The sequence below is a fragment of the Eumetopias jubatus genome, unplaced genomic scaffold (genome assembly GCF_037043125.1).
Source record: "Eumetopias jubatus isolate StellerSeaLion01/CBP00866 unplaced genomic scaffold, mEumJub1_p1.0 scaffold_10, whole genome shotgun sequence".
Lineage (NCBI taxonomy): Eukaryota > Metazoa > Chordata > Mammalia > Carnivora > Otariidae > Eumetopias > Eumetopias jubatus.
The window spans coordinates 103433683-103457812 of NW_028274816.1; the positions used below are offsets into that span (position 1 = coordinate 103433683).

Here is a 24130-nt window from a genome sequence, read left to right on the forward strand (position 1 = left end):
TATAGATTTCAAGAATCTGAACTAAGTTAGCAGCTCCTGAGGAATTCTCCTCCCTCCTTTTGCCCCAGCCTGCACCTCAGAAAACCCCCTCCCGCTGCCTTCGCGAGTCTCTTCAAAGTTGTCGGCACCGAGAGAACAAATAAGCCCCTCCTCATTGGCCAGGTTTCCTGTCAGTCTGTCCGCGGCGACTCCGAATGGTGCCTTTTGAAACCCCTCTAGTCCCGCCTTCTTTTGCGTAATTGGTTTGTTCAAACAGGCCCCCGGACAACTCAGACGTTCATTGGTGAATATAAAAAGCCAGCTACGATTGGCTCCTCGGGACGGAGCCGGTGAGAGCGAGTCAGAGATTGGCTTATCTGGTTTGGGCGGGCTACAGGAAGGTTCAATTGCGACTGGAGGAGGTCTTCTAACCGACGAGCGTCTGTGGAGAAGCGGCTTGCTCCGCGGTGGTCTCGAGGGTCCCGCCGGTTTAGTCGCTTGCAGGGTTCTCGAGCCCCTTCACGACCGTCACTATGGAGGTGTCACCATTGCAGGTACAGCTCGCGGAAGGGGCGGGTCGCGGAGGCTCAGCGCTGCCCCGCATCTCTCTGGCTGCCCGCGAAGGGTTAGGCTCCTGGGCTGTGGTACGATCGCCGCCGGCTGGGAGCCGGTGTTCCGTGTCGTCCCCGGTCTCCTGGGCTCGGAGTGATCGTGAAGAGGATAGCCCCCCTTTATGGTGGTAGTAGTGAAATATTGGCTACAATGGCTGGCTTTTGGGCTGTTGGATTCTGTTTTACTGTCTCTAGGGCCAGTATTCCACTGGCCTGTTTTATTATGGCCCGCGTGTGATTTCAAGCAGCACAGTCAGATACTTTCCTACATCCGGTGGAAAATGGGATTGAATGCCCCTGACCTTGGAAGGTGCAGAGCGTGGCACGATGTTCCCAGTGAAGAGCCGGCAGGCCCGACTTGCTCAAAATATGTCCTTCCTGTGTTCAAAACGATTCAAAGGATTGAATCGATGGGCTCCCAAACTGCTGCTGACCAGAATCAGTTATGTACCTGGGACATAGCAGGCACTCAGTAAATATTTGTGGAATGTCTGAAAGAAGTGGGTGTATTTTATTGATGACATCTAAAACATTCAAGGAAAAATAGTTCCATGTCACATGCACTTGCATGAGATAATATATGTTTATTCAAACTGACACCTGGGAACTTAGCTGCAGTTAATTTAAATTGCCGTGTTGGTACAAAATGATGTAAACTCCACCAATACCTGGTAAAAGATTGTGATGACACATAATGCGTAAATCATTACGGTGGGTGTTTTGTTTATAGTTTTTAATAAATCTCCAATTAAATATCCCTTTTCTACAATTTTCTAAAATTGCTAGCCTGTAAATGAAAATATGCAAGTCAGCAAAACAAAGAAAAATGAAGATGCTAAGAAAAGACTCTCTATTGAAAGAATCTATCAAAAGAAAACCCAACTGGAACATATTTTGCTCCGCCCAGACACCTACATTGGCTCTGTGGAATTAGTGACCCAGGTAAAACCAAATAATTAAATGCAGTTACGAAGTAGTTAAAATGTATACTTTTCCAGGTGAATTTTCTATATATTCCATGTACTCTGAATGTCACTGGAACTGGCCTAAGCTATCATATGTATATTGTAGTATTTAATCCAGAAGACTTTACAGTAATGATGATAAAACAGAATAAATATAGGGTAAAAGTAACTATATTTCTTTGCCTTATTTCTAGCAAATGTGGGTTTACGATGAAGATATTGGCATTAACTATAGGGAAGTCACCTTTGTCCCTGGGTTGTACAAAATCTTTGATGAGATCCTAGGTGAGTAAATTCTTTCACATAAAGATCTGCTGGTCAAATCCTTCCTAAGAAGTATCATTTCTAGCAAACCCTCTATAACCGGAGCTCCTATCATTTCAAACAATAGCTGGCAAGGTGAGGCAGTTTACTGGAGTCTAACAAGTTGAATTTTTTCCTAGAAATAGTACTGTGAATAAATGTTAAATTCACGCCTTGTTAATACAACTTTTTTCTTTCTATATCTTAATTTTTTTTTAATTTAATTTCTTAATAATATGTATTTTCTTTCAGTCAATGCTGCAGACAACAAACAAAGGGACCCAAAAATGTCTTGTATTAGAGTCACAATTGACCCGTAAGTCTCTTGCATGGTCTTTTGTTTTAGTTCATTGTTACTGTTAGTTACACTTACTTTGATTTTTTTTTAAAGATTTATTTATTTATTTATTTATTTGAGAGAGAGAACATGAGAGGGGGGAGGGTCAGAGGGAGAAGCAGACTTCCCACTGAGCAGGGAGCCCTTTGCAGGACTCGATCCCGGGACTCCAGGATCATGACCTGAGCTGAAGGCGGTCGCTTAACCAACTGAGCCACCCAGGCGCCCTACATTTACTTTGATTTATACTAACGTTGGCCTTTTTAGTAAATGAAATTCTGCAAAAGCACAGAAAAGCAGAATGCTAAAATGAACAATATGATACCTACCACCTAGATCCATCAATGCTTTGCCATATTTGCTCCATCTATATTTTTTGAGTCATTTCAAAATAAATTACAGACATTATGACACTTCATCCCTAAATTTTTCAGTAAGCATCTCCAATAATTGTTCAGTCTAAGTATTCTGGAGTCTAGAGCTTTTACTTTTTCTCAGGATGCTATTCAAATAGTAAACCAGCAGGTGGTGATAGAGAATAATTGGATCCAACATTTCTGGTTATAAATGCTGGGTGTCCCTTTGTGGGTATTCAGGGTGCTTGTTTCACCTTTTTATTAGCCTGATCAGTTATGACATAAACTATGCTTTAGGTTCTCTGGGGGAAGTGTGTTAATGATGTACTTGAATGCTCCTAAGCGCTTGATACCATAGTCTAAAGAAATGTTGAGCTAGTTTTAGTCTTTTTTGTAGATAAAACTGAGCACTACTTGGAATAAGATCCATAGTGTTTGTCTGGTTATAACTAAACTGTACTATCTTATGAGAATTAACTTAAAATAACTAAGAAATAAGTCCAAATAAATTTTTAGCATTTTTTTGGCGAGCAGGGAAGTTTACAATTGGTAGTTTTTCCCTTTCATGTTTATTTTGCAATGTGCTTTGTTGGGTGAGAAAGCTAAGGGAGCTAGGACAGTGCAGATAGATGATACTCTGAAAAATGGTATAATAGGGGCACCTGGGGGGCTCAGTTGGTTAAGTGTCAGATTCTTGATTTCAGCTCAGGTCATGATCTCAGGGTCCTAGGATCGAGCCCCAAGTAGGGCTCCTCCCTCCAAGGAGTCTGCTTGAGGATTCTCTTTCCTTCTCCCTCTGCGCCCCCTCATCCCACTCATGTGCACGTGTTCACTCACTCGCACTCAAATAAATAAATAGATCTTAAAAAAAAACCAAAAAAGAAAGTGGTATAAATAATAATTTCCAAATTTTTCCTTTCCATTGGGCATAAATCATTTCCCTTTGTTTATCCTAACATTTTAAAATTTCATATTTTTTCAACATTATCAGTGTCTGCCCAGGTGTTGGAAAAGGATTTATTTTTTTTTTTTCCTCTTGGCTCCTATTTCAGGAATGTCAGGAACTAAGCATGGTGGGAAAGGTTGTTGATGCTGAATTTCAGAAGATATGTATGAAAAACAGTCAAAGAAATTGAGACTTGTGAATTTCTGTATTTTAAGAATAATGATATTTAAGTATAAAAAATATCAAGCACTAGTTTACCCTCTGTTTTAACAATAAAAGTTTCATTCTTCTTTTCTTAGGGAGAACAATTTAATTAGTATATGGAATAATGGGAAAGGTATTCCTGTTGTTGAACACAAAGTTGAGAAGATGTATGTCCCAGCTCTCATCTTTGGACAGCTCCTAACTTCTAGTAACTATGATGATGATGAAAAGAAAGTAACAGGTAGAGTATGGAGGGAAATAACATATTTGTTGCTGAAAAAACACATCTTTTAAATGACTGTGGCATAAAAGTTAAAAATATTGGAATAAATCTCTATAATTGATCAGCATTTCCAGTGATAACAAAGTATTTTAAATTTATTTGCTTAGGCGGTCGAAATGGCTATGGGGCCAAATTGTGTAACATATTCAGTACCAAATTTACTGTGGAAACAGCCAGTAGAGAATACAAGAAAATGTTCAAACAGGCAAGTATAAATAAGTATCTTGTGCCTCAATTATAAATTGTACTTTAGCAATTTATAACAGCATTAGTGGTTGGTTTAACGTAATTTACAGGCTATTAAATCATGGAAAACTATTCATGAACAATTAGGTTATTTTTTAGGACTTATAAATTTGTGTTTAGTTCTAGTTTGTTGTGAAAAGACTTGAATTTTTTATCTTCCTATTTTTTACTCCCACAGACATGGATGGATAACATGGGGAGAGCTGGTGAGATGGAACTCAAACCCTTTAATGGGGAAGATTATACATGTATTACTTTCCAGCCTGACTTGTCCAAGTTTAAAATGCAAAGCCTAGATAAAGATATTGTTGCACTAATGGTTAGAAGAGCATATGATATTGCTGGATCCACGAAAGATGTCAAAGTCTTTCTCAATGGAAATAAGCTGCCAGTAAGCATTTTCCGGGGTGTTAAGGGCAATGAGGGACTTGATATGATCATTGTCAGAGGCAAAATTGAGTTTTTGTTCCTCCCATATATTTTTTTTTTAACCACTTCTCAGATACGTTCCTGAAAAGAAAACAGTATGCCACATTTTTTACTTAGCTCTCTTAAACTCACTAAAAAAATGTCTTTCTCAAACAATCTCCTAAATGAATCCTTTTGTGCCCTTTAATGACCATTCTCTTATGCCCATCAGTGAACATCATTTCATTAGTTTTGAAAAATCCTCATGGTCTATCATTGAATACTTTTTATAACTTTTTTCTAATACCATAACTTTTAATTCCTGTACAGGTAAAAGGATTCCGTAGCTATGTAGATATGTATTTGAAGGATAAGGTAGATGAAACTGGCAATCCATTGAAAATTATCCACGAACAAGTAAACCCCAGGTGGGAAGTATGCTTAACAATGAGTGAAAAAGGCTTTCAGCAAATTAGCTTTGTCAACAGCATTGCTACTTCCAAGGTAATTTTATTTTTGTATTAATCATGATTTATCTTTACATAGAAGTGTTACTGTTTTTCATAAATACAATGAACTTGAATATTTGGCTGCCCTGGCATAAAGAAAGCTAAATTACTTTTTTTTTTGTATTTGATCATTATTATAATTTTGAAGATCCTGAGCTTTACAATTTATTTTTCCCCATTAGGGTGGCAGACATGTTGATTATGTAGCTGATCAGATTGTGACTAAACTTGTTGATGTTGTGAAGAAGAAGAACAAGGGTGGTGTTGCAGTAAAAGCACATCAGGTATGGTATTTTAGCACAGTTTTCTTCTAAAGTCAAGGAAGAAGAGAAAGGCTATAAATAAAGCATAAGTTTTTAGCTATGTAATATCAACTTTTCCTGCAGGTGAAAAATCACATGTGGATTTTTGTGAATGCCTTAATTGAAAACCCAACCTTTGACTCTCAGACAAAAGAAAACATGACTTTACAAGTCAAGAGCTTTGGATCAACATGCCAATTAAGTGAAAAATTCATCAAAGCTGTGAGTACTGGGGCACCTGGGTAGTTCAGTCGGTTGGGCGTCTGACTCCGGCTCAGGTCAGGATCCCAGAGTCCCGGGATTGAGCCCCTCAGCAGAGGGTCTGCTTCTCCCACTCCCTCTACTCTTCCCCTGCTGATGCTCACTCACTCTCTCTCGCTTGCTCACTCTCTCAAATAAATAAATAAAATCTTAAAAAAAAAAAGTTGTAAATACTTACAGGGAAATAAATAGAAGCACCTTGCTTTATTGTCTATCGCCCTTCTCTGCTCTGCAAAAAACAAGATCCATCCTACATGTCTTCTGCCTCTGAAAAGGAAATAAATAGCTTTCATGAGGGGCACCTGGGTGGCTCAGGAGGTTAAGAGTCTGCCTTCAGCTCAGGTCATGATCCCAGGGTCCTGGGATCAAGTTCCGCATCGGGCTCCCTGCTCAGCAGGGAATCTGCTTCTCCCTCTACTCTTCCCCACTGCTCGTGATCTTTCTCTCTCATGCTCTCTCTCTCTCTCTCTCAAATAAATAAAATCTTTGAAAAAAAAAAAAGAAATAGCTTTCACCTCACTGGACTTACTACAGCCTTAATTACCATCCATATGCCTGTATTTCCCCATTACCTTATCACCATTCAGCCCATTTCACTGCTTACTTAACATTGCCTAAAGTTGGCTCCCAGTCGACACATCCAAAACTGAATTAGTTCTCTCCATACTCACCTCTACACAAGGAGCTTCCCCACTCCGCAAAAACAAAACTATCTCCTGTCTTAGTAAAAGGCCCCAACCAACCACTAGGTTGCATAAACAAACCTGGGAGCCTTCTCTTTACCCCCATGGCTCCTCTAATCCAATCAGTAAGACTCATCTTTTGGATACCTCAGTAGCCTCTCACAGTCATCTCTTCTATATTACTGTAACAATTCTTAACGTTCATAACATTTCAGTCCTTTCTTTGCAATGCTCTTGAGTGATCTTTTTGTCTTAAAGCACACATTTTTGTCTTCATTCTCTTTTGAAGTCTTTTGGTAACTTCCACTCTAGGAAAAAGTCCAGGGGCGCCTGGCTGACTCAGTTGGTGGATTTCAGGGTTGTAAGTTTGAGCCCCATGTTGGGTATAGAGATTACTTAAAAATAAATCTTTAAAAAAAATAAATGACTCAGGGGCGCCTAGGTGGCTCAGGTGGTTAAGCATCTAACTTGTGATTTTTGTCTTAGGTCATGATCTCATGGGTTGTGAGATGGAGCTGCACTGGAGCTGCATGTTGGGCTCTGTGCTCATGGGGGAGTCTGCTTAGGATTCTCTCCCTCTCCCTTTGCCCCTCTCCCCACTGTACACAGTCTTTCTCTGTCTCTCTCAAATAAATCTTTAAAAATTAAAAAAAAAAAAATGTTTTGGGTGCCTTGGTGGCTCAGGCAGTTAAGCATCTGCCTTCAGTTCAGGTCATGATCCCAGGGTCCTGGGACTGGGTCCCACATAGGGCTCCTTGCTCAGTGGGGAGCCTGCTTCTCCTTCTGCCTCTGCTGTTTCCCCTGCTTGTGCTCTCTCACTCTCTGCCAAATAAATAAATAAAATCTTTAAAAAAAAGAAAAATGTTTTTAAGTCCATATTCTTTAATGTGGCCTACAAGACCCTGCCATCTCCAACCTCATCTCAGCACCACTTTTTCCTGTGTTGTCTAAGCTTCAGTCCTACTGCCTTCAAATTACTCACAAGCATTAGTACTCTTCCCCCTCCTTAGAGCTTTTCCACTTGGTAATCCTTCTTCCTGAAATGCTTCTCACTTAGCTAGCTGCTTTAGATCTTCAATGTCATTTCCTCAGGAAAGCCTTTACTTTCTACCCTTCTCCCTGGACATATGTTATTAGATGTAGCATACGTTTATCCATAACACTCATCACACTTGGAATTTCTCATTTTATTTCCATCTTCCTTATTGTTATCTTAAAGTCCATGAGGACAAGGACCATGACCAATTTGTTTTAACCACTAAATCTCCAACATGGATTTTAACCAGTAAATCTCCAACATGGATCTCAGTGCCTAGCTCAATGTAAATATGTAGTTAGTGAATATTTACTGAATGAATGAGCTCAAGGGAACAAGTTCCCTCAGTTATGATAACCTAAGACGGGAAGACATGTCATCCTCATACTCTCAGTCTGAAAATTATTGTTTTTTTTTACCTCCTTTAAAACTTTGAATTATTTTTATAGGAGCTCATTTGTATTCTAGGTTCTTCTTCCCTAACATGAATCTTCTCATTTTCAGGCAACTGGCTGTGGTATTGTGGAAAGCATACTAAACTGGGTGAAGTTTAAGGCCCAAGTCCAATTAAACAAGAAGTGTTCAGCTGTAAAACATAACAGAATCAAGGGAATTCCCAAACTCGATGATGCCAATGATGCAGGTACACATTTAATAATGCTTCTAAACTTTAAATCTTGTGGTTCAGGTATTTGTTTTATTCATTAACAGCAGACTGTGGATACTTCCCCCTCAACATGTAATATTCAACAGAATGTTTTTACATGGTTAAGAATCAACCAATTCCCTGTTATTGAACATTTAGATCATTTCTAATTTTTGGCTGTTACGGTAACATTGAGATGACTATTAAGAGTATAAAATAAGAATTTGTAGTGATCTAGGGTGCCTGGGTGACTCAGTCGGTTAAACGTCTCACTCATGATCTCACCTCAGGTCTTGATCTTGAGTCGTGAGTTCAGGCCTTGCATTGGGCTCCATGCTGGGTGTGGAGCCTACCTTAAAAAAAAGAAAAAAAGAGGGCACCTGGGTGGCTCAGTTGGTTAAGCAACTGCCTTCGGCTCAGATCATGATCCCGGAGTCCTGGGATTGAGTCCCACATCAGGCTCCCAGCTCAGCGGGGACCCTGCTTCTCCCTCTGACCCTCTCCCCTCTCATGCTGTTTCTCTCTCTCTCTCTCTCTCTCTCTCTCTCAAATAAATAAATAAATAAAATCTTTAAAAAAATAAAGAAAAAAAAAGAATATGTAGTGATCTATTACCTAATGTAGGGGAGGAAAAAATTTCCTTAACCCTCTTAGTTCCTGTCTGGGTCTGAAAATGAAACTAACAAAGACAGGTTAAATGATGAAAAACATACAAATTTATTTAATATAAACTTTACTTGACACAGGAGCTTTCATAGGGAAATGAAGACCCAAAGAAATGGTTAAACCTGAGCGTTTTTGTCAGGTTTGAGGAAGAGTAGAAAGATATAAGGGCAGAGTATGAACTAAGTATAGTAAACTGGGGGAAGCTCAGTGAGGCCTGTTCATTCACATTTTCAGTGTCACTCTGAGAGATAAGAATGTTCCCTTCCTCTGTGGTATATGGAGGGCACTTCTCACATGAGGGTCTCGTGACCTGCTTCAGGGTAGAAAGTTGGGGAATGAGGTCAGAGAGAACTTGCTTCTAGCATTTTCTCAAACTCCTTCAGCTTAAAATATTCAATATGCCAAGTGCCCTGTTTTGGGGTAGTGTGTTCTAAACCCCATCACTAACAAATTTTTTTTTTAAGATTTTATTTATTTATTTGAAAGAGAGCTATCACGAGCAGGGGCAAAGGGTAGAGGAGGAAGGGAGCCCAAAGCGGGACTCAATCCCAGGACCCTGGGATCATGACCTGAGCTGAAGGCAAATACTTAACCGACTGAGCCACCCAGGCACCCACTAACAAATATTTTTAACATAATATGATCAAATGAATGTTCAGCAATAGTATAAATGTCAAAAGAAATTAGCATAAGAGAGGTGCCTGGCTTGCTTAGTCATTGGAATATGTGACTCTTGGTCTCAGGGTTGTGAGTTCAGGCCCCATGTTGGGTGTGGAGATTACTTAAAAATAGAGTCTTTTAAAAAAAATAGTCTAAGAAACTAGGATTTTTTTTTTTTTTTAACTATGAACATTAGTTCTAATATCAGTGTTTTTAGCACAAAACTATTGATAGCACGTCTGAGTACATTTGAGGTTGAACTAAATGTGCCAGTATTAATTTGTGTATTTTTATTTTAGGGGGTCGAAACTCCAATGAGTGTACACTTATCCTGACTGAGGGAGACTCAGCTAAAACTTTGGCTGTTTCTGGCCTTGGTGTAGTTGGGAGAGACAAATACGGGGTTTTCCCACTTAGAGGAAAGATACTCAATGTTCGAGAAGCTTCTCATAAACAGGTAGAACCATCTTTAAAATCTAAATCCAGTTTTATAATGCAGGACTTCATGCTTGTATTTCATTCCCTTTACTGGGCATTATGAAATAAGTTTTAGTTTATTGTTCTTATTTTAAGAAATTGGGTACATTGTAGCATATCTTAACAGATCTTTCTGACTAAAATATAGGCTAATAATACCTGAAAATAATGGAGCTCAAGAAAGCCCAAACAACATATACTCTCCTATTTCTTTTCAAATTTATAAACAAAACATTACCTTTTTTGGTATATGTCCATTTCAGATCATGGAAAATGCCGAAATTAACAATATCATCAAGATTGTGGGTCTTCAGTACAAGAAAAACTATGAAGATGAAGATTCATTGAAGACTCTTCGTTATGGAAAGATAATGATTATGACAGATCAGGTCAGATTTGCTTTCAAATATTTTAGATTGTTACACTAAATTAAACATGTCTTAATTGTTGCATTTCCTGCTGTGGAAGGAAATTACTTAACTTGGAGCTTTATTCATCACATGTGTGTTACATATACAGGTTAAGTGAATGGATGGAAATAGCCTTTTTATTTTTTTTAATCCCCATAGAAAAATTTTAGAGAAATTACCATTAGGTCAATCATAATTTTTTTTTTTTTTTTTTTTTTTTAGTTTCAAAATAATTCTTTTGTGTTTTGGCTTTCCACATATTTCTAGGACCAAGATGGTTCCCATATCAAAGGCCTGCTGATTAATTTTATCCATCACAACTGGCCCTCTCTTCTACGGCATCGTTTTCTGGAAGAATTTATCACTCCCATTGTAAAGGTATATTAATTTCTAAATTACCATAATGGATATTTTAAGGCCCTTACTCAACGCTTTATACACATATAACCCCAGTGTTATATGGTATACAGGGGACTCAGCAGTGTGCAAAATCACAGCAACATCTTCTTTACACAGGTGTCTAAAAACAAACAAGAAATGGCATTCTATAGCCTTCCTGAATTTGAAGAATGGAAGAGTTCTACTCCAAATCATAAAAAATGGAAAGTCAAGTACTACAAAGGTTTGTAAGGAAACCCATATAGAACTTCTCGTTTTGTTATATACCATTGTACAAGATTATACGGAGTAACTTGATATTCTTGGTTGTGTAGGTTTGGGCACCAGCACATCAAAAGAAGCTAAAGAATACTTTGCAGATATGAAAAGACATCGTATTCAATTCAAATATTCTGGTCCTGAAGATGATGCTGCCATCAGCCTGGTCAGTTTGAGTTCTGTTTCATACATACATTCTAGTTTTGTAAGTCACTACTTTAGTCAATTGAAACATACAAAGTTTTATATAAAGAATGTTTTATAGAGTATTGAATGTTTTTAGTAAGCATGTCCTAGAGAAAGGCACCATATGTTTTAGGAAACTGAGTTTATTTTTGTTTAGTTTTTATACAAGAGATTTTGGGAGATTGTTCGTACCGGTGACATCTTTTTTATCTCTAATATGTAGGCCTTTAGCAAGAAACAGATAGATGATCGAAAGGAATGGTTAACTCATTTCATGGAGGATAGAAGGCAACGGAAGTTACTTGGCCTTCCTGAGGTAAAAATCTTATATCTGGGCACCTGGGTGGCTCAGTCGGGCATGTCCAACTCTTGATTTTGGCTCAGGTTGTGATCTCAGGGTCGTGAAATCGAGCCCCACATGGGGCTCTGTGCTGGGAGCCTGCGTGGGATTCTCCCCACCCCCACTCACGTGCTTGCTCGCTCACTCTCTCAATCTAAAAAAAAAAAAATCTTATATATCTTATAACACAATGACTAATTGCTTCAGTAAAAAATTTAATAATAGATAATTATATATGAATGTGCTTATCTAGACTGCTGCATAAATGTATGGGGACTGAAAAATTAAAAAGGCAATGCAGTTTTTCCTAATTGTGCAGCAATTAAATTTGCTTTATCTTTAAAACCTGTAAAATACTTCTACATAATTCTTTATCTTTGAGGGACTTAAGAATTATCATAGAATTGATGCTGAAAGATTTCTTTCTTTTTGGTGTTAAGCATTGTTAAGATCAATGATCTTTTTTAAACTAGATCATGTAATAACTGTCTTTGGTCCCTCAGGATTACTTGTATGGACAAACTACCACATATCTGACATACAATGACTTCATAAATAAGGAACTTATCCTGTTCTCAAATTCTGATAACGAGAGATCTATCCCATCTATGGTGGATGGTAAGTTCCAATATGTTAGCCTGTTTTTATCGTACACAGAAATCTATGTCCATAAATGGTTAGGTTGAGTATACTAATATCTGTACTTCTTTCATTTTGAAGGCTTGAAACCAGGTCAAAGAAAGGTTTTGTTTACCTGTTTCAAACGGAATGACAAGCGAGAGGTGAAAGTTGCCCAGTTAGCTGGGTCAGTGGCTGAGATGTCCTCTTATCATCACGGTGAGGTAAACACACAATCCATAATGTTTCCAGAAAGCATTATAGCAATGATACCTGCAAAATTATTTTCCAAACACTTAGAGTACTTGGTGAGATGAACACTTGTTCATCCATAGTAGAGGCAATTTGGTGAAGTCTGGTAAAATCTGTCAAACTATAAATGTGCTTACCCTTTAACCTAACAAATCTTTCTAAAAATAATATTCTGGTAAGGAGATTCATAAGTCTGTAAGGATCTATGTTTGAAGATATTTAGTGATGTTTAATATACCTTTGTGATGCTAAAATTTAGACATTAAAAATGTCCATCAACTGGAAAATTGTTGTTGATTGTGACACATCTATGCCTGGAATCAGTTATACAACTGAAGTAAATCTGTGTATACCAACATTAAGAATATCCATAGTCCATTGTCAGTGGGGAGAAAAAGAGCCAGACCAGTACTTAAAGCAAAATACCTAGAAGGGTATGCTCTAGGTTGTTGATTTAACTTTAGTTAAATCTGTCAATTAAAAAGGACAACTTGCCAATTTTTTGTATTTCTGAGTTGTTTGATTTTATACAAACATATATTCCTTTTTTATTTTGTGATTAAATTGCTTTTTTGCATTCATTTTATTTTAAAGAACTAGGTTGCCTATAGATTTCTAGAGCTTTAAATGTAATGATTGTCTTGCTTGTTGCTTTCAATCAAAACATAGTAGGCATTTAGTAAATGTTCACACAACAAACATTTGTCGAATGCTTACCATGCACCAGGTGTATAAAGACAAGTATTTTCCTTACTTCAAGGTATACTCACAATTTAACCAGCCAACACACACACACACACACACACACATACACACACATATTATAGAATAAAGTGATGCATGCTAGAATAGAAATGAGCAAAGTGTCGGGATGCCTGGGTTGTTTAGTCGGTTAAGCGTCTGCCTTCAGCTCTGGTCATGATCCCAGTATCCTGGGATTGAGTCCCTCATGGGACTCCTTGCTCAGCAGGGAGCCTGCTTCTCCCTCTGCCTGATGCTCCCGCCTGCTTGTGTGCTCTCTAGCACTCTCTCTCTCTCTCTCTCTCTCTCTGACAAATAAATAAATAATCTTAAAAAAAAAAAGAAAGAAATGAGCAAAGTGTTATAACACAAAGAGGAAATATTTCATTGTGCTGAGGTGAAGAGAAGAGCTATGCCTTCAAGGTTGAATAGGACTTGATGAAATTATTGGAAGGCAAGACCCCTGAACTTGGAGCCAGAAGTCTTGAGTTTAGGTACATCTGCCATGTAATTATCAGGGAAGAGTCAATAAACATCTATATCTCATAAAACCTTGTAGGATTATAGTGAGGCTTGGTCATAATAATGGACATATATTATTAGAAGCCTACAGATCAGATTAATGAATCTTTTTCCACCCCCAGATGTCACTAATGATGACCATTATCAATTTGGCTCAGAATTTTGTGGGGAGCAATAATCTGAACCTCTTGCAGCCCATTGGTCAGTTTGGTACTAGGCTGCATGGTGGCAAGGATTCTGCTAGTCCTCGATACATCTTCACAATGCTCAGGTGGGTATAACTTCAATTTCTAGTGAGTTCATCAAAAACTAATGATGTACTATATGCTGGCTAACTGAACATAATAAAAAAAATATTCAATTTTTTAAAAAAGTTTCTAGTGAATTGCCATTTCCAATTTTGAAATAATGTGACATTTAGTTGACAAAAAATATATCAGTTAATCAGAAAATGTACTTTTGATGTAGATGCTTACAGTATTTTTTAAAAACTAGCTCACTTAAGTTTAATTTTGCTACTCCTTACAATAAGCAGAAAGTCTAAATTCTATTTTAGTTTGATAGCTGTGCCTGAATTTCTTAGAAGTATTGTTTCCTTGCCGAACTAAATGTTTTTACTTCCATTTCTTATATTTTCTTCACTTTCATCGTACAGAGCAGTGGTTCTCAACCAGGGTAGATTTTGCACCACCACCCCATCTCCCAGGAGATGTAGTAATGTCTGGAAACATTTTTGATTGTCATGACTAGGGGAGCTGTGCTACATCTAGTGGGCAGCAACCAGAGCTACTGCTAAATACCCTACAATGCATGGGATAGTCCTCATAACAAAGGATTATCCGACCCAAAATATCAATAATGCCCCGGTTGAGAAACCCTGCTGTAGACTTGGGGTCAGAGTAAAGAAGAGCTTAATTCTTCATAAATACCACAGTTGAAATTTTACTCTTTATAAGTCTATGGAAAGTACATTATGAATCGTCAATTTTCTACTGTCATTTTATTCAACCTTTCAGCAGCATTAGCTAATCACTTCATCCTCCTTGAAACTCTTCTTTATTTGTCCTCCAGGATACCAGACTGTTGGCTTTCTTCCTTATTTGTCGTCTATACTGGGTCCTTCTCATCGTTCCAGCCTCTAACTACTGGCCTGCCCCAAAGCTCCTTTGTTAGTTCTCTTTCCACTAGCCACACTCACTTCCCATCCATAGATGATTACCCATCCATCTAGTTTCAACAGCTCCAACCCTGAATCTCATAGCTGACTACCCTCTCAATATTTACTGAGGCACCCCATTTATCTAAAGTACTATAATATAGTCTACCATCCTGCTTTCTTATGGCAGCCAACTAATTTTTTTTAAATAGATCAGTCTGGTTCAGAACCTTCCAAATTTTTCATTTAGAGTAAAATCTAAAGGACCTAGATGATCTATGTGCCCACTCCCCATATCTTTTGACTCCATCTCATACTGTCTCTCTTTCAGAAACACCTGGCCTCTGCCTATATTCAAAGACGCGAAGCATACTCTCTCTTCAGGGCTTTTTACTTACTGGTCCCTCTGCTTACAATACTCTTTCTCCAGATAACCACATGGTGGCTCATTCTCAATTTCTTCACTCTAATGTCATCCTTTCAGAAAGTGTTACCATTCCTTAGCATCTTCAATCATTCAATCACTTTTACCTATTCTTTCTTAGCATTTACCCCACACCTGACAAAATGTATGTGCATTGTCTGTCTCCCTGTAGTAGAATGTGAGCTCCTTAGAGACTTTATGTCTGCAGTACCTGGCACATACAAAGTGCTAAATACTGTTAAATAAATACTATTAGTCAGCAAGTAAAGCCAAAGTAATTTTCATGCATAGATATGAGATAACACATGTCCTTTCACAAGTTAAGTATCAAAGTCAGTATTTTTGTAAAATAATGTTTCTTTGATTGTTTTCTTTAGCCCTTTGGCTCGGTTGTTATTTCCACCAAAAGATGATCACACACTGAAGTTTTTATATGATGACAATCAACGTGTTGAACCTGAATGGTACATTCCTATTATACCCATGGTGCTGATAAATGGTGCTGAAGGAATCGGTACTGGGTGGTCCTGCAAAATCCCCAACTTTGATATTCGTGAAGTTGTAAATAATATCAGGCGTTTGATGGATGGAGAAGAACCTTTGCCGATGGTAACTATTCTGTGTATATAAGGATCCTTTATTTTTCTCCGGTTTCAATTCAGTAGACTATATAGTTAAAGAGGACACATATAAAATTTATTTCATACTTTAATGTTCATTAGATTTATTGTTTAATGCTGTTGGGATTTCTATTTTTTAGTGTCACATTTAGAAAACCTATTCTTCTTTAAAATACCAATTTAGCTTCCAAGTTACAAGAACTTCAGGGGTACTATTGAAGAGCTGGCTCCAAATCAATATGTGATTAGTGGTGAAGTGGCTATTCTTAATTCCACAACCATTGAAATCTCAGAGCTTCCTATCAGAACATGGACCCAGGTAAGTAATTGTGGATTTCTTCTTTGATTTTTGTGATCGGGGAAACACTTTGTTTGTACTACTACTACTTGTTGACTACTCCTAAGCCTGTATTTTAGACACTTACAAAAGGATTATATCTTTCTTTAGACATATAAAGAACAGGTTCTAGAACCTATGTTGAACGGAACTGAGAAGACACCACCTCTCATAACAGATTATAGGGAATACCATACAGACACTACTGTGAAGTTTGTTGTGAAAATGACTGAAGAGAAACTGGCAGAGGCAGAGAGAGTGGGACTACACAAAGTATTCAAACTCCAAACTAGTCTCACATGCAACTCCATGGTATGTCTTATTTTATGAGAGGTACCCATGTTTCAATTTATATTAAAGTTTAATATCAATTTTAAAAGGAAATCCTAGAATACTTTTATATTTTTGAAGAATAAAGTCTTTTCTCTAAAACCATTAAAGTTTAGCCAATGTATCTGTTCTTGGCTTTATAATCTTGTTTTTCTTTCCTAGGTGCTTTTTGACCACGTAGGATGTTTAAAGAAATACGACACAGTGTTGGATATTCTAAGAGACTTCTTTGAACTCAGGCTTAAATACTATGGATTAAGAAAAGAATGGCTTCTAGGAATGCTTGGTGCTGAATCTGCTAAACTGAACAATCAGGCTCGCTTTATCTTAGAGAAAATAGATGGCAAAATAATCATTGGTATGTTTTTGGATTAATAACTGTCTGTACTAAAACTACAGTTATGCCAAACTTTAAACATTTTGGAAGAGAGTAATGGTGGGGAGGGAGGGCAAACTCATTTAGTTCAGCTGGTCACTTATACAAGCATTTCTTTTATTTTTTATTTTTTTTAATTTTTATTGTTATGTTAATCACCATACATTACATCATTAGTTTTGGATGTAGTGTTCCATGATTCATTGTTTGTGCATAACACCCAGTGCTCCACGCAGAATGTGCCCTCTTTAATACCCATCACCAGGCCAACGCATCCCCCCACCCCCTCCCCTCTAGAACCCTCAGTTTGTTTTTCAGAGTCCATCGTCTCTCATGGTTCATCTCCCCCTCCGATTTCCCCCCCTTCATTCTTCCCCTCCTGCTATCTTCTTCTTTTTTTTTTCCTTAACATATATTGCATTATTTGTTTCAGAGGTACAGATCTGTGATTCAACAGTCTTGCACAATTCACAGCACTCGCCATAGCACATACCCTCCCCAGTGTCTATCACCCAGCCACCCCATCCCTCCCACCCCCCACCACTCCAGCAACCCTCAGTTTGTTTCCTGAGATTAAGAATTCCTCATATCAGTGAGGTCATATGATACATGTCTTTCTCTGACTGACTTATTTCACTCAGCATAACACCCTCCAGTTCCATCCACGTCGTTGCAAATGGCAAGATCTCATTCCTTTTGATGGCTTACAAGAATTTTTTTTTTTTTAAGATTTTATTTATTTATTTGAGAGAGAGAATGAGAGAGAGAGAGAGAGAGTACATGAGAGGGGGGAGGGTCAGAGGGAGAAGCAGACTCCCTGCCGAGCACGGAGCCCGATGCGGGACTCGATCCCGGGACTCCAGGATCACGACCCGAGCCGAAGGCAGTCGCCCAACCAACTGAGCCACCCAGGCGTCCCACAAGAATTTTTTTTAAATACCTAGTCATTTACAGTTTGGAAAAGATAGCTTTTCTTAGATTGAACATCTTGATAAATCAAGATTTAGTTGACATTTAGACAGAGAACAGAGATAGAAAGGTAACCTGTGTAAAGTGATCAAGAGAAGAGATGTTAAGTCTGAGAGGGGAGAAAAAAGCGAGAAGGAAGATTATAAATGGCTTATATTACAACTAAATTGTGTACTGAAGACTGAAAGAGTCATGTCTTGGAATTTTTTTTAAGACATTCTAGAAGCAACTAAGTCAGGGTTTAAGTGACCAGAAAGGAAACAGTTTTGATAAAAGCTGGGTTGTAAGGAAGTTAAAAAAAAAAAAAAAAAATAGCTCAACCCTGGCCAGAGCTAACTAGGAAAGCTAGGCAACTAACTTATGGATTATAGTAGCAAATCCCAAAACATGGCAACACGAGTTCCGGGTGATCACAGAATAATTTTCTGGTCGTACACAAAAATGTTTAACTTAATAGTTACATGTTCAATTTTGTGAATATTTTTAAAACTAATGACACTAGCATGGCCGCCCCTTAATTTCATAGAATTATTGCTTAAGGCAAAGCTAAAATGAGTGATAATGGACATGCTTCAAAGAACAGAAAGTAAAAGTTGTGTCTTGTTGACAGGAATTTAAGGAATAATGGCACTATGCAGTCTTCTTGAGTATAAAATGTAGAGGGCCTAAACATGTAATCTGTATCAAGTTAATTGATAAAAGATGGTACTCAGAAATTCATTCTGAAATATCTTGTAGCTAATAACTCAATATCCCTCAAAGTGTAATAAATTGACTGCAGTAGTCATTGGAAGAAAGGTACTGTAGAAAAAGGGAATGGGGGCGCCTGGGTGGCTCAGTTGGTTAAGCGACTGCCTTCGGCTCAGGTCATGATCCTGGAGTCCCGGGATCGAGTCCCACATCGGGCTCCCTGCTCAGCAGGGAGTCTGCTTCTCCCTCTGACCCTCTTCCCTCTCGTGCTATCTCTCATTCTCTCTCTCAAATAAATAAATAAAATCTTTAAAAAAAAAAGAAAAAAGAAAAAGGGAATGGGTGCAACATCTGCATGTTGCAACCCAATCAATGGTTGGGTTGGTGGCACTGAAATCTTGCCAATCAAATGTTAAAATTCTAAAAAGAGTATAATTGAGGTAGAGACTTATCAGAAATAAAGGTTTGATTGTCTTCTGTTCTTTTAAGATTGTAATTAGGTCAATAATTTCATAATGTGATTTGACTGTCCCACTTGTGGTAATTTACATTTATCAGTGGTTTAGGAAAAAAGACTTCTCTCTAAACCAGGATGTACAGATTTATGCAAGACAAAAACAGTTTAATTTTTAGTTTGTTTATTTTTTTTTTAAGATTTTTTATGTATTTATTTGACAGAGAGAGAGATAGCGAGAGCAGGAACACAAGCAGGGAGAGTGGGAGAGGGAGAAGCAGGCTTCCCATGGAGCAGGGAGCCCGACTCGGGGGGCGATCCCAGGACCCTGGGATCATGACCTGAGCCGAAGGCAGACGCCCAACAACTGAGCCACCCAGGCGCCCCTAATTTTTAGTTTTGATCTTTTGAATTAATATGGTAAAACCTATTCCTTTCCTAAAATATTGCTCAAAACCATTATCTCTGTTTACATTTTTTAATAGAAAACAAGCCTAAGAAAGAATTAATTAAAGTTCTGATTCAGAGGGGATATGATTCAGATCCCGTGAAGGCTTGGAAAGAAGCCCAGCTAAAGGTAATTTCTCAGTTAGCATTTTCTATGTTATTAAAGACTATGTATAATCTAATGTCTCTGTTTCATATTTCCTGTTAAAGCTACATTTTAATTTCTCCTCTAGGTACCAGATGAAGAAGAGAATGAAGAGAGTGACAATGAAAATGAAGCTGAAAAGAGTGACTCTGTAAGAGATTCTGGACCAACCTTCAACTACCTTCTTGATATGCCTCTTTGGTATCTCACCAAGGAGAAGAAGGATGAACTGTGCAAGCTGAGAAATGAAAAAGTGAGTTGTTGGTGGAGGGTAACATATTACTCAGTTATTCAGATGGTGAAAGAAAAACTGCTTCATGAAAATTGTGTGCTATTTATGCCTGTAAATTAACTCTTAATTTTCTGACTATCTTATAAAGGAGCAAGAGCTAGAAACATTAAAGAAAAAGAGTCCATCAGATTTGTGGAAAGAAGACTTGGCTGCTTTTATTGAAGAGCTGGAGGTGTGTAGTTTATAATTGCCAATGTTAGAGTTTTTATTAATGAAATAGTACACTCTAGCAATATACCTCTTTGTCAAGAAATTTCACAATTGGGGGCACCTGGGTAGCACAGTCAGTTAAGCATTCGCCTTCAGCTCAGGTTGTGATCCCAGGGTCCTGGGATCAACCCCCGGGTCCGGCTCCCTGCCCAGCGGGGAGCCTGCTTGCCCCTCCCCCACTAGTGCTCATTCTCTTTCTCGCTCTCAAATAAAATCTTTAAAAAAAGAAATTTCACAATTAGCAATAGAAAGAATACAAGAGGCATAAGGAAACATTCCAAAATAACACATGAAAGAACAGATTGTTAGAATAAAGTAAATGATGGCCAGAAGCATACTGCCTAGAAGTTTTTGGACAAAGAGAGGAAAGGGTAGGAGTTGATTCCTGACTTAGTGGGAATAAGTATGGAATAAGAATACTTACTTAAATATGGAAAAAGACCAACACAGTTTCCCAAGTTAATCTAAAAGGACAAAGATGGGGGCGCCTGGGTGGCTCAGTTGGTTAAGCCACTGCCTTCGGCTCAGGTCATGATCCTGGAGTCCCGGGATCGAGTCCGGCATCGGGCTCCCTGCTCAGCAGGGAGTCTGCTTCTCCCTCTGACCCTCCCCCCACTCATGTGCTTTCTCTCTCTCATTCTTTCTCTCAAATAAATAAATAAAATCTTTAAAAATAAATAAATAAATAAAAGGACAAAGATGTTTACCTTCAGGGCTAGCTAATCAGTAGTTTCAGAAGATACTTTGTTACCTAAATCTCACTAATATGCTTTGTTTTCCAACACTATTTTAAGATAAGAAAAAGCATTTTATAAATTAAGCTAAAATGCTTAACATGCAGTTTTATATTATTATACTTCGGTATGGATGTACAAGTGGAATCCCATCCTTTCACTTCTTGTTTGAGTTTACAAATATGTGTATATGTATCTAAGTATTTTATCCCTAACACAGTTTCCCCTTTTTATCTTCAGAAAGCTTAAATGGTAGAATCAAGAGTAGAACCCAATCTTTGGTGTCCACACTTGTCAAAGTGGGCCTTAATTATATCTTCACTATTACTGATGGCATACTTAGTTTTGGCACACTTTATCACAAATTTATTTTAAGATGTGGGGTGCCTGGCTGGCTCAGTAAGAAGAGCATGTAACTCTTGATCTCTCAAGGTCATGAGTTCAAACCCCACACTGGGTGTAGAGATTACATACATACATAAATCAAAGAAAAATAATTTATCTTAAGATGTAACAAATTGAAATCAGTTTAACTGGCCTTTTATTCTTTTCCTATAAAGTAGCCTAGATTTTGTAGTCTTTATTGACTTATAAACTTGCTTTCTTTTACCCCTTTTGTAGGCTGTTGAAACAAAGGAAAAACAAGAAGAACAAATAGGACTTCCTGGGAAAGGGGGGAAAGCAAAGGGGAAAAAAACACAAATGGCTGAAGTTTTGCCTTCTCCGTGCGGGAAAAGAGTCATCCCCCGAGTGACCGTAGAGATGAAAGCAGAGGCAGAAAAGAAAATTAAAAAGAAAATTAAGGTACTACTCTTGAAAAGTTATACATAAATACTTAAAACTTATTTTGGCTTAAAATTGAACAAATGATATAAAATTTCTAATCCCATAGTTTGCAGTTAGGGTTAGAGAATCCTATATCTAATCATAACTTTGCTTTCCTGTGAGCCTGATATTTTTTTTTAATGTTTAAGTATCTTGAAAAAGTCATACCCATACCTTTATTCAGAGCTCTTAACCAAAATTTAAAGAAAAAAATCACTCTTTGACCAGATATATATTTGTATATTTGACCTTACATTATTCCAGATAATAAGTTAGCAGAACTTGACCATCTTTGTCTTGCTGTCTTTTAGAATGAAAACACTGAAGGGAGCCCTCCAGAAGACAGTATCGAACTAGAAGGTCTGAAACAAAGGTTGGAGAAAAAACAGAAAAGAGAACCAGGTATTAAAATATTTTAAGTAAAATGGTATAGAGTTGAGATTAAATTGTGTCTGTTACCTAGTACATTCCGCATAGATGTTTAGTAAGTCCTTAGTGAGTAACATGATGGGAGGCTATGTCTAAAGTTTACTTGAACCTCCCTGATACAGTCCTTGGATATGATTTATTTTAGAAGAGATCATTTTGAAATAGTTTGTTAATATGGCAATTTGAATTCCTTAGTGGGATCTAAAGAAAACACACTCAGTTTATTAAATTCCACTTTCTAGCCAATTATAAGACTCTAATATATATATTAATATATAAAGCTATTTGAGAATAGTGAGCACATCTTAGTCATGTTTGTATTATCCTTAAAGTTGAACACTATGCCTGGGATATAAGTAGCACTCAATAAATTAAATAGAATTAAGAATTCTACTAACCACTTGATTATACCCTTACTGAGTATCTACTTTTTTTAATAAGATATTCACATACCAAGTTCATTAATTTAAAGTATACCATTGGCACCTGGGTGGCTCAGTAAATTAAGCGTCTGCCTTTGGCTCAGGTCATGATCCCAGGGTCGGGTCCTGGGATCAAGCCCCATGTCGGGTTCCCTGCTCAGCGGGGAGCCTGCTTCTCCCTCTCTGCAACTCCCCCTGCTTGTTCTCTCTCTCTTTCTCTCTCAAATAAGTAAATAAAATATTTTTTAAATAAATAAATTGTACCATTCAATCATTTTAGTATACTCAACAGTTTTAAAACCATTTTTTGCCCCCAAAACAAATACTCTGCCCCTTGATGGTCACTCCCCATTTCCTACCAATTTCCCCTCCTCCTAGGCAACCATTAATCTACTTTCTGTCTCTAGATTTACTTATTCTGGACATTTCATATGAATGAAATCATATATCTGGTCTTATGTCCCTGGTATTTTTCGCTTAGCATAATGTTTTCAAGGGTCATCTATGTAGTGACATGTATCAATAGTTCATTCTTTTTTATTGCCAAATAGTTTTTCATAGTATGGATATACCACATTTTATTTATTTGTTTATCAGTTGATAGGTATTTGGCTTGTTTCCACTTTTTGGCTTTTGTAAACACTGCTATAAATATTTGTATACAAGTTTTTATATGGACTTAATGTTTTTATTTCTTTTGGGTAGATACCTAGGAGTGGAATTGTGCTGGGTCATAGGATTTTTTTCTATGTTTAGCCTTTTGAGGAACTGTCACACTGTTTTTCAGAGCAGCTGCCCCATTTTACACTCAATGTGTGAGGGTTCCAATTCTCCATATCCTCACCAGCACAGTTAATTCCTTGTCACTTTTTTTCTTTCTAGCCATCCTAGTGGATATGAAGTGGTATCTCGTGGTTTTGGTTTGCATTTCCCTATTGGCTAATGATGTTGAGTATCTTCTCATGTGCTTATTGGCCATTTATATTTCTTTGGAAAAATGTCTATTCAGACCCTTTGCCCATTTTTTTAATTAGGTTATTTATCTTTTGTTGTTGAGTTAGTTGTAAGATTTCTTTATGTATTCTTTTTTTTTTTTTTTTAGATTTTTATTTTATGTAGAGAGAGAGAGCACAGGTACGTAAGTGGGAGAGGAACAGAGGGAAAAGGAAAGAGAGAATCTGAAGTAGACTCCACCTTGAGCGCAGAGCCCCACACAGGGCTCAGTCTCATGACCTTGGGATCATGACCTGAGCCAAAACCAAGAGTTGAAGGCTTAACCAACTGAGCCACCCAGGTGCCCCAGATTACTTTATGTATTCGCGATGCCAGTCCCTTATCAGATATATGATTCTCAAATATCTTCTCCTATAGATTATCTCTTTATTTTCTTGATAGTGTCCTTTGAACCACAAGTTTGTTTTGTTTTGGGGTTTTTTAATTTAATTTTATTTTATTTTTAAGATTTTATTTACTTGACAGAGAGACAATGGGAGCAGGAACACAAGTTGGGGCAGAGGGAGAGGGAGAGAAGCAGGCTTCCCGTGGAGTGGGGAACCCGATGCGGGGCCCGATCCCAGGACCCTGGGATCATGACCTGAGACGAAGGCAGACGCTTAACGACTGAGCCACCTAAGGACCCCTTGTTTCTTTTTTTAAAGATTTTATT

The 24130-nt window shown here is 37.8% G+C and overlaps 1 protein-coding gene across 1 annotated transcript in view; it reads left to right on the forward strand.

Annotated features, from left to right (window-relative positions):
- The first annotated feature begins 391 nt into the window (after positions 1 to 391).
- TOP2A (DNA topoisomerase II alpha) overlaps positions 392 to 24130 on the forward strand; it is a 28940-nt gene continuing 5201 nt past the window's right edge. The window contains exons 1-29 of the mRNA XM_028089902.2: positions 392 to 533; positions 1377 to 1532; positions 1750 to 1840; positions 2111 to 2174; positions 3797 to 3942; positions 4092 to 4189; positions 4409 to 4621; positions 4969 to 5142; positions 5330 to 5431; positions 5534 to 5671; positions 7934 to 8072; positions 9701 to 9858; positions 10142 to 10267; positions 10556 to 10666; positions 10805 to 10910; positions 11002 to 11111; positions 11355 to 11447; positions 11975 to 12089; positions 12192 to 12313; positions 13727 to 13875; positions 15562 to 15793; positions 15989 to 16123; positions 16253 to 16453; positions 16634 to 16829; positions 19446 to 19537; positions 19641 to 19805; positions 19933 to 20016; positions 21410 to 21592; positions 21925 to 22015. Of these exons, the coding sequence (XP_027945703.1) occupies positions 513 to 533; positions 1377 to 1532; positions 1750 to 1840; positions 2111 to 2174; positions 3797 to 3942; positions 4092 to 4189; positions 4409 to 4621; positions 4969 to 5142; positions 5330 to 5431; positions 5534 to 5671; positions 7934 to 8072; positions 9701 to 9858; positions 10142 to 10267; positions 10556 to 10666; positions 10805 to 10910; positions 11002 to 11111; positions 11355 to 11447; positions 11975 to 12089; positions 12192 to 12313; positions 13727 to 13875; positions 15562 to 15793; positions 15989 to 16123; positions 16253 to 16453; positions 16634 to 16829; positions 19446 to 19537; positions 19641 to 19805; positions 19933 to 20016; positions 21410 to 21592; positions 21925 to 22015 (3811 nt within the window). The 5' untranslated portion in view covers positions 392 to 512. The remainder of the gene's footprint in view (positions 534 to 1376; positions 1533 to 1749; positions 1841 to 2110; positions 2175 to 3796; positions 3943 to 4091; positions 4190 to 4408; positions 4622 to 4968; positions 5143 to 5329; positions 5432 to 5533; positions 5672 to 7933; positions 8073 to 9700; positions 9859 to 10141; positions 10268 to 10555; positions 10667 to 10804; positions 10911 to 11001; positions 11112 to 11354; positions 11448 to 11974; positions 12090 to 12191; positions 12314 to 13726; positions 13876 to 15561; positions 15794 to 15988; positions 16124 to 16252; positions 16454 to 16633; positions 16830 to 19445; positions 19538 to 19640; positions 19806 to 19932; positions 20017 to 21409; positions 21593 to 21924; positions 22016 to 24130) is intronic.